Below are 10491 nucleotides of genomic sequence, written 5' to 3'. Positions count from 1 at the left end.
AAAGTTCTGTATAAACTTGATGTTTACAGGAGGATTCCTAAGGAATAGGACAGATATGTTTACTATGTGTAGCCTTTTCATGTATAATTATTAAATGTTTTGAGAAGAATCTTATTTTTAATAGTATATTATCTTAAAAAGTCCACATAATTCTTTAATTTTCTATTTTTAGAGAATTCAGTTATATATTAAGACACAGAAAATGTATTTCAAACTCCATTTCTGAAAGCAGTAACTGAAAGGATGGGAAATATGACAATCATCTGAAGAACGCTATCAATGTAGGTCATTATCCTTCCATGTTGATTAAATTATCCACAATATTAGAAAACATAACTAGACTCCATTTTGAAATGCTGCATCAAAGGATCAGGACAGTAGATGGTGCTATTTGATTATAGAAACCTTGAAGTAACTAGGCTGTTTGCATCAGAACCTAATAATCTTGTTTCTGATAGCAATTATATGCAATTTTCTTGGCATAACAATCAATATCTCATACTCACTGCTCTGTGAAATTCGCAGTGCTGTTTTCTGGGTTCCAACAGGTGTAACAGGGCTGTTTTCAGCTGTGAGTTGCATGAGGTCATTGATGATGGCTTGCTTGTCAACTGATCCAGTAGGGGCTCCTGGCCTCGTGTCTGGGAAAAGCTGTGGTAACTGACTATTCTGCAAATCATCCAAAATCTCCTCCAAGTTGTCCAGCTCACTGCCAGGCTGTAGTCAACAAACAGAAGAAGTTACCCAGTCCCACTCCAAGTGGACCACGTGGTACCACCAGCCCATATGCACTTACAGGCTCAACAGGTATAAAGCATCGCAGGCACATTAAGAGATGCAGAGATATATAGCATACCCCAAGTCTAACAGTTAATTGATTATCTTTCTAAAAATTAAACTGACAAAGGACATGTAATTTAATCTCTTGGTTCTCAATTCCCTCGTCTACACAAGAAAAATGGCTAAATTAGAAAGAAAGCTCTGTTCTGGGACTGTGATTCATCAGCATCATAAATTCCTCTTTATTTTATGCTAATCATTCAATTAATCATGAGTATGGATATTCCCAATTAACTATGAGCAATATAACTTATAGTCTAAGCCTAGGTTGTGTGGTTAAGATGCCCTAAGAAATAACAACAGTAATAACAACAAACTCATATAAAATATGATGCCAATGTACCGTACATCCAGATTTCAGCAAATGAAGACTGCCTTTTAGGAAATGTTTAAAAAAGAGCTGGGGGGTGGGGTGGGGGTGGGGTGTACAGTAAGCTTAAAGCAACTAGGAAAACTGACTAAGCACTAAGCACTGCTTTTTCATTTTGAGATTTTTTTTTTTTCCTCCTTACACTTTCAGTTTCAAAGGACACTGATTTTCTCAGCCACTCACCTGCTTAGGTGATGAAATATAGGGAAGCAGGATAAAAACTGGTTGCTCCCAAACATAGCACCTATTAACCTGATTTCACAGAAGCCATAAAAGTGTTTCAAATGGCTTTTTCACTTTTTTTTTTTTATAATTTCATTTCCAATTAGCATCATAAAAATAATAAGTACCACCACTATTTCATACTTAATACTTTTCTTTCAGGAAGCTAAAATGATTTTATAGATAATTCTTTTAAGTAGAAGGTATCTATGTGCCAGGTCATTAAAATCAGACAGTGCCAACTGCACAAGAAAATGATGAAGTTAAATGCTAGGATTACTTTCCAGTGAAGAAAAGTGGTAAGAATGACTCTCTTGATGTGTAGGTGGAAAAACGTTAGTTAGGCAGCTTCTCCAAAGGTACTAGCATGAACTTTGAATCCCTGACCATGACTTGGATTCTAATTTAAATAAAGGAGCCCTTTTATTTACACTGGCATTTCTAAATATATTCATATACTTCTGATATGAGGAGGTTACTTTGAAAGCAAAATGGCCTACATTTTTATCCTATAATAATTCCTATCTCCCATGTAAAGGTGAGATCTGCTAACATTTCTGTAATTTATGGCAAATACAATACCTGCATAGGATGTGCTTTTACTGAATGTATTTCTCAAGCTAGGAAGGACAGACTGACTTGACATTTTATTTGATTATTTGCAGAGACAACTAGCTTAGCAGTAGTTTGGAGATGTATTTTCCAGGGACTTCTAATGAATTGTCAGGGCACTGACAAGACCATTATCTAGTTAGTTCTGTCACCCTGAGCTTTTGTCTATCAAAAAAGAAAGGTATCAAATAGGGGAAATGATCTAACTCAGGTTAGAGTTAAGTTCCAAAGTTAACAAGCTAAAGTATACACAGACTGAAAAAATGATCCTTCGAAATCCTCAGGAAGGCACCTCACTGTATACCCTCTGCAAGGGCAACATAGCTAGTTCTTCCTCTAGAGTGGGAACACGTTATTTTCTCTTTGGCTAGGCCCCAAAAGATGTAGTTTGAGTTAAAGCCATACTGCATAAGAAAAAAGCTTGTGCATACATGTCTAGATTATTAAAGCTGCCAGGGAACCAAACACCAGCAAATTCACATCACCCAGCTTGGGATCACCCAACCAGGACATACACTAACTGAGTTGAATGGTGGGCAAAATTGCTTGCACTAATTAAACAGCCTTAAATAATCACCTCTTCACTTTTCCCTGTGTATGGCTGACTCTGTGTAAGCTAAATGTACCTATACAATGATCTAACTTTACCATGTTTTTTTCTGAACTGATGCTTTCAGTATGAACATTTATTGCCCTCCAAGAAGTGTCCAGAAGGTAATGGCAAGTTACTCTGTCAACACAATGAATTTGTTTAACCACATTAACCTGTAATTAAAAACATTTTTTCTCTAAGTCAAGCTAGATTTCTCATAGGCATTCCTGCAATTCTCAGTAATTTATTATTATTTTATCATGAAAATAACTCCAGAGATCAGAAACAAGCTCTAGAAAGCTGAAGTTTATCTCTGTTCTATGAAACAAAGTTTCCCTATTACAATGCTTCCTTATATAATGTGTTCTTAAAAAGTGGCCCTTGAAGCTCAGTGTGTGCTGGCTGACAAGGAGATGGGCCATAATAAGTAACAAGTGGCCGCCTGAGAAAACTTCACAGATTACCTTTGATGAGAAACATCTAAAATGGATAGATTCATATAAAAATAATAAAAGTATGTATTTCCCTCAATATATGCTCTTATATTAGAGAAAGGTCTGCCGATTCAGGACCATAGTATTGGGGGACACCAGGCTCAATTGGCACAACATAATACATAATAATCTTGTTCCACAACCTACTTTGGTGAGTAGCGACTAGGGTCTTAAAAGCTTTTGAGCAGCCATCTAAGATGCAGCTAATGATTTCCTCACATCTGAAGCAAGAAGAGTGAAGAAAAGCAAGAGCATTTGGAAACAATCAGCCCTACGATATGCTGGACCTAGAGGCTGAAGGAACTAGATGGTACCTGGCTACCAATACCAACCACTTGGGAAGGGATCAAAACTGGAGATCCTGGATAGGGTGGGAGGAAAAACGTGGAACAAAACTCAAAAACACAATAATGACCAGAATTACTGGTCGGATGGAAGCTGGTGGGATCCCCAAGACTATGGTTCTGGGATACACTTTGGGCCTGGGATAAGACTCACTCCTCACTCCCAAGGGCTGGCTCTCAGTCCAACAGTAGTTAAGACTTACATGCAGAACACTCAAACCAAGGCAATGCACCCCCCTACTCTATGGAGATACACCCCTTGGAGCAATGGGTCATGGGGCACCGAAGGGGAAACATTCACACGGAGGAAAAGCTGGACAGACAGGAGTGTATAACTAAGAAGGGCACAGGGATGGGGGATGTTACTGGGAAGGGAGAGGAAGAGAGTGGGTTGGAGTTGGGGATGGTAATTGGGGAGTGAAATCAAATGTACATGAACTGTTGAATGTAAAACAAATTCCACTCTGTAAATTTGCACCCAAGCACAATTAAAAAAAAAAAAAGTTATATATATATATATATGTTCTTATATTTACATTATTTTCTCCTGATCCTATTTATGTGTAAAATAAAGTTTTTACAATATAGATGGGCAACAGTATAGGTGTAGTGCCACCCCCCTTTCCTATTTACTTCTCTTTTTTTCATGCATATAAGATTATATCTTTAACCATCCTGGACAGGTAGTAATTATCTCATAGTTTTAAAGACTTCTAATGACAGACTTTATGATCTTCTTTTCTAATCTACTCTTGTATTTAATGAGTCTAATGTAAGTACAATATTCTACATGTACATATAGAATATTAAAATACATCTGGATGGCTTAAATAAATTATTTAATTTGTGGAAATAATTTTTAAAAATTCCAATGCATTATTTCCCTTGCTTTATTTTTATTTTTAAAAAGCATGTATTAAAAGCTCAAAAAAAAAAAAAATCAATTCATTTCAAATTTTGATCTTCAATTGTGAACCAGTCTAGCTCTGACAAGTGAGAGAACATATATTTGTCATAAGAATGCCATGAACAATCTTCTTGATGTTACGTATTAAAAGGAATTGGTTCTTAAGAGACCAATAGCTGAGGATACTATGTGAATCCAATAAGCTTACCACCTGAAAAACACAATATGAAATTTCCCCTACTAGAGGTAGGAATGATTTGCCTGTTTATTCCTCATCAATTTTTGGAGTACACATTTAACATTAATCTAATTGGCATAAGTTTGCTTTAAATGCTTTTCATGGAGATAAAGTTCAGAATGTCTGTAACTCTCAAGTTGTTCAGCAATAAAATTTTATGACTATGGAATTTTCTTTTGCATTCATGTAAGTTCTAGAAGGGATGGCTTTGGTTACACTGAGTTTCTGATGTTCAAACATTTCCTTTCCTAAAATTTTTTAAACTTTCATTCTCACCAAAAGTTCTTCTAGACCCCATCTACTTTGTCAGGCATAATTCCTTTGCAAGACAAAAAGATTAATGCCTTCCTTTAAAATGCTTTGCCAAGATATTTCAAAATTTTGCTTAGGCATCTCTTTGAATGCTCAAATTAGCCACATCAATTTGAACAGTTACTTTAAACTATTTTAGGCAGAAAATGAGTCACAAAGATTATTTATATAAGTTCTACAAATGAAAATTGGACTTTCATTTTTCTGGTTTTATGAATTTTTCATGTGTCGAATTAACTTATTCTTTGAAGGAAACAGAAAGAGCACATGAATATTAATGACATAAGTATTATAATAAATTACAAAACAGTCTTCCAAATTTTTAAAATAAAAAGTGTAATTACCACACTTGCCTAAAACAAAACTGTTAAAAAAAAAATGGTAATACAATTCTACCACACTTGGAGGGAAAATTTTAAGACAACTATTAGTTTAAAATCTGGTTTGCCTTTCTAATGGAGCCAGATAACAAGAAGAAATTCTCTTCAGACTATCTCCAAAACTTCATTATAAGTGTCCCTGAAGCATTAGAACAAACAGAAGTATATCATCTGAAAGGTGTCAACCATGCTTCATTGTATAAATAAGTATATGGCTTAAAAGTCAGTAAGCATTGGAAATATACTCTTGTCAGTGTTTCCTGTTGGTTATGAAATCCTGTACAAACAAATGCTGTTTAAATACTCTACCCAGTAAAGAATTCTATTTTAGGTATAACAGCGCCATCGAAGTACTTCCTGTCCTTAATAAGTTAGTGATACGTTAAACACACACTTGGTTAATGGCTCTTTTCTGAATCAAAATAACAAGTCTGCTAACTGTGCAGTTCAGGCTCTCTAACAGTTTGCTTTATCTCAGAATACAAACAATTTATTGTATTTGCTTAAAATGAAAGAAAAGTCTTCAATAAGTGGGTGTAGCAGTTAATATGGGATGTAATTCATCTGCATTTGGGAACAGTGAAGACCAGGAGAAAGAATCAGTTTTTCCCTTTAAGTAAGCCATTCTAACTTTGATCTAAATTTAGGTAATGCACACTTCCTGTGGTAACTTTTCTTTTCAAGTTGCAATGTTTTTGATGTTAAAATTGCTCTGAAACAGTATTTTTGGTGGAGTTCTAAATGGAAGTCGAGGGAGGGTGAGACCAAGGACTGGGTTTCATTATGAAAAATATACTGTATGCGTGTGTATACACTGCTTTTTGATCCACCCCAAAATACCAGATTTCTGCTGATTACATTCCAGGCTTTATGTTTCCTGAATGAGACAATTCTGATGAGACCAATGTTTCTTTTAAACAATAATTAGAAACTGCAAGTGACTCAAAGACTTCTCTTTTTTAAAACTTCTCTTTCCTTGTCAATTTCTTCCCTGAAGTTAGTGGGATCCAGAGGTAAATATAGAACTGCCAAATAATAACCCCCTTTCCTGACCCTCTAAGTCCCTAGGGCTTCGGGCCTGTGTTAGAAGTAAATTTTGTACATGGAGGAAGGCGCCACTTTAGACACTAAGCTAAGGTGTATTTGATGAGTCAGTACCCTGCCCTCTAGCATGTGTCAAGAGACCTGAGTGACAGCACCTATTCCTGCCACTATGACCTGCCGCCAGCTTTAGTTTACTATTTCTAATAAACCTCAGTAGATTAAGACATTTATAATTGTCAATAGGGTTTTACACTTCAGCTTAATCTAAGACATTGTTATTCATTTTCTGCTGAAACCCTGCTTCCCCTATCTTATGATTTTACAGCATTACAGAATGGTTACTATAAAGACCTCTGCGTGAACATTTAAGTTTAACAGTTAATCACCGAAGATCTTCATATAATTTGGCTGCTTTCCTTGTGAAGGGCACAAAGGTTTGAAAAATTATAGCTGCCTTTTAGGAATGGTAGCAACTGTCAAGACATCAAAGTGAAAGATAAAGGAGCTAAGTGCTTGGAGCCACGGAGGGAGCCCAGCTATAACAGCATGTGTGGCCTCAGCTTTCCTGATTATTGCTTTCAATCCTAGCCAGGCCTCTGGGTTAGTCTCTGCTGACTTAGCAGAGTTCAAAGCTCCAGCAAAGGGGTGCTACTCTCTTCTCTCCCTACCCACACCTAGTCCCTGAAGACAGTGACATATAAAATATCCACTTGCAAAACAAATTTAAAGAACAAATTGGTGAAACGTTTTAAGTAGGAAAGGGTATACCTTACTTCTTAACCAATCGTGACTTAAGATTCTGAAGTACACGGCAGGGATTAATGGCCAAGAGGGAGAGTTAATGGCACAGGTGAAGTCTTGGATCATTAACACTAGCCAGTCACTGATTTCTCTAGGAAATCCCAGATGCCAAGCATTATGGCGGGAATAACTGCCTTCCACCTTTAAATTAAGAATATGAAACCCCAAAATAAATCCACCCATCTATGGGCAGCCGATTTTCAATAAGAGGTCAAAGTCCATTCAATGCAGTAGTCTCTTTAACAAATGGTGCTGTAAAATTAGATTATTTATTTGCAGGGAAACAAAACAGGATTCATACCCAACACCACATACAAAAACTAACTCAAAATGGATCAAAGGTCTAAATGCTAAAACCAAAGCTGTAAAATTCCTGGAAGATAATATAGGGACAAAACTATGGGACCTAGATTTTTTTCAGTAATAAAACATAACTACAAAGGCATGAGCAAACAGAAGACAAGTTAGATAACTGGGATCTCCTAAAAATTAAATACTCTCATCAAAAAAATTTATCAGAAGAATAAAAAGAGAACCTACAGATTGGGAAAAATTTTAAGGAATACTATATCTGATAAATCTAATCTCTAATCTCAATAATTCAACAACAAAAAGACAAACAATTAAAAATGGGCAAAGGACATGAACAAACAATTCATCAAAGAGGACATTCAGGCAGCTAACAAACACATGAAAAGGTGTTCACTATCATTAGCCATCAGTCAGACGCAAACCAAAACCACAGAGATACTATGTGACCTCTGCAAAAACAGCACTGATCAAAAAAACAGAAAACAACAAATGCTGGTGATGTTTCGGGGATATTGGAACCCTGCTCCACCGCAGGTAGAAATGTAAACTGGTTCATCCACAATGGAAAATGGTATGGCCCTTCCTCAAAATGCTAGAAATAGAAATACCCTATGATACAGCAATCTCACTCCTAGGTATCTATCCTAGAGACCTAAAACTACTAACATGAACAGAAATGCACACCTATGCTCACTGCAGCATTATTTACAGTAGCAAAAAGATGGAAACAACCTGTTTTTCAACAGATGAAAAGATAAACAAACTGTGGTACACACACAAAATGGAGTAACATGCAGCCATAAAGACTAATGATGACTTCTCAAAATATACTATAATATAGTTGAATCTGGAGAACACTATGCTGAATAAAATAAGTCAATCACAAAAGGATAAATACTGTACGATCTCACCATTACAAAAAGATAAGAATAAGTATATATACAGAAAGCAGTAATCTTGGTGGTTACCAGGGATATGTGAGAGAGGAGGTATTACTTTGCAGATAGGAGACATCTGTAAATTTTGATGATGGGTAAAGCAATACCAAATAAGAGTAGAGTCAGCCCAACTTGACCAAGGTAAAAGATAACACTGAGAAGTGCACAATTCTAACTCATAGCAACTCTGCAGAACAGAGTAGCACTGCCCTAAATAAACGGTTTTCAAAGTTGTATTCTTTACGGAAGTAGACTGTCACATCTTTCTCCCACAAGAGTGGCTGGTCAGTTCAAACCGCCAACCTTTTGGTTAGCAGTTGAGTCCTTTAATTACTGCATCACCAGGGATCCTACAACAATAGTAACAGCAACTGAAAAATACATGTGTGGTTGTTGTTGTTATGTGCCGTCGAGTTGGACACGACTCATAGCGACCCCTCCTTGGGTTTCCCAGGCAGTATCACTACGGAAGTAGATTGCCCCATCTTCCTTACGGGGAGTGTGTGGTTACATAGGTAGATATGTATGCTTACATAAGTATAGGTAAGCACGTTTGAATACACAAATGTGAGTGTGTAGGTGTTTTTGATATTTTTGTGTGCTGCATATATATTCATATATAAAATAAACCACATGGGGCCATACTTATGGATATTTCCTAGTCATAACCAAACATCTCGTGGAATTGGGTAACTGGATTTGAGGGCTGAGCATCATAGTCTTGGGAGGCAACTTGGTCAACTGGCATGACATAACTCATAAAGATAATGTTCTAAATCCTAGTTTGGTGAGTAGCATCTGGTGTCTTAAAAACTTTCAAGTGGCCATCTAAGATATATTTAGTCTCAAACACATCTGAAGCAAAAGAGTAAGAAGGAAACCAAAGACTCAAAGAAGAAACTAGTCTATAGGACTAACAGTCTACATGAACCAAAGCTCCATCTACCTTGAGACCAAAACTAGATGGTGCACAATTACCACTACCAACTGTTCTGATCAGGGACACACTAGATGGTCTGGGATAGAATGGAAGAAAAATGTAAAACAAAACTCAAAGTCCTAAAAAAGTTCACACTTACTGGACTGGTAGAGACTAGAAGAAACCCTGAGACTACTGCTCTGGGATACCTTTTAAACTTGGAACTGAAATCACTCTCGACAGTCACTTATCAACCAAAAAACAGAATGACTCATAAAATATCATCATCCGTGAGTACTGTACTCCTCTAAACAATCACCTAAATGAGACCTAACTGTTAACATTTAACCTAGACCAGAGATGAGAAGGTAAGGGTGGGCAAGGAAGATAGATTAATGGAAACAGAACAACCAAAATGAAAATAATGAGAATGCTGACACATTGTGAAAAATGTAACCAATGTCACTGAATAATATGTATAGAAAATGTTAAATGAGAGCCTAATTTGCTATGTAAATTTTCTCCAAAATCACAATAAAATATTTGAAAAAATTAATTGGTTTACTTTTCCCCCTGTAATGTCATTATGTCCTTAGAGTACTATCAAGAATGACTTTTGAACATCATTTTGGCTTTCCTGGATTTTTTTCAGGAAATTAAATTTTCAGATAAGAATAATGATAATATAACCTATTACTTTAGTTTTGAACTTATACATGATGGCTCAGATATACTAAATCAAGTCAAACTTTAACTCTCTTTTCCTACTCTTCATTTCCCCTTAAATATTTTTTATACCAATGGTCTAAGAAATTCTTCTGCGTAAATCAAACTTGCAGTTGAGAAGAGGTAGAATGATCTTCATTGTGTTTGAGTATCAGTTAAACGCTGCTCTTAAGAGAAAAGCAAATAAGAAATAGTTCAATTAAGTCCATTCTGACAATGCTCAGGTTTGAGAAAGTAACTATCTTCAATTTGAAGCATCTTTTATAACAGGTCAGCACACTATATTGCCTGTGGGCCAAATATGGCCTGCTGTTTGTTTCTGAAGGACCCATGAGCTAAGAACAGATTTCATATTTTTTAGTGGATTTAAAAAAAAATCATAATATTTTGTAACACATGAAAACAATATAAAATTCAAATTTCAGTGTTCACAAGTAAAG

General features: G+C 36.0%; 1 protein-coding gene across 1 annotated transcript in view; it reads right to left on the bottom strand.

The window, feature by feature from the left end:
• The window catches only part of NCOA2 (nuclear receptor coactivator 2), a 193157-nt gene that overhangs the window by 105424 nt on the left and 77242 nt on the right, over positions 1–10491 (bottom strand). The window contains exon 10 of the mRNA XM_042781847.1: positions 507–717. Coding sequence (XP_042637781.1) covers positions 507–717 — 211 coding nt within the window. The remainder of the gene's footprint in view (positions 1–506; positions 718–10491) is intronic.

This window comes from Orycteropus afer, unplaced genomic scaffold, assembly GCF_000298275.1.
Source record: "Orycteropus afer afer isolate SDZICR_OR568_19922 unplaced genomic scaffold, OryAfe1.0 scaffold00181, whole genome shotgun sequence".
NCBI classification, from domain to species: Eukaryota; Metazoa; Chordata; class Mammalia; order Tubulidentata; family Orycteropodidae; genus Orycteropus; species Orycteropus afer.
Note: the sequence above shows the minus strand (reverse complement) of the source record. Positions and strands in the feature narration are given on the sequence as shown.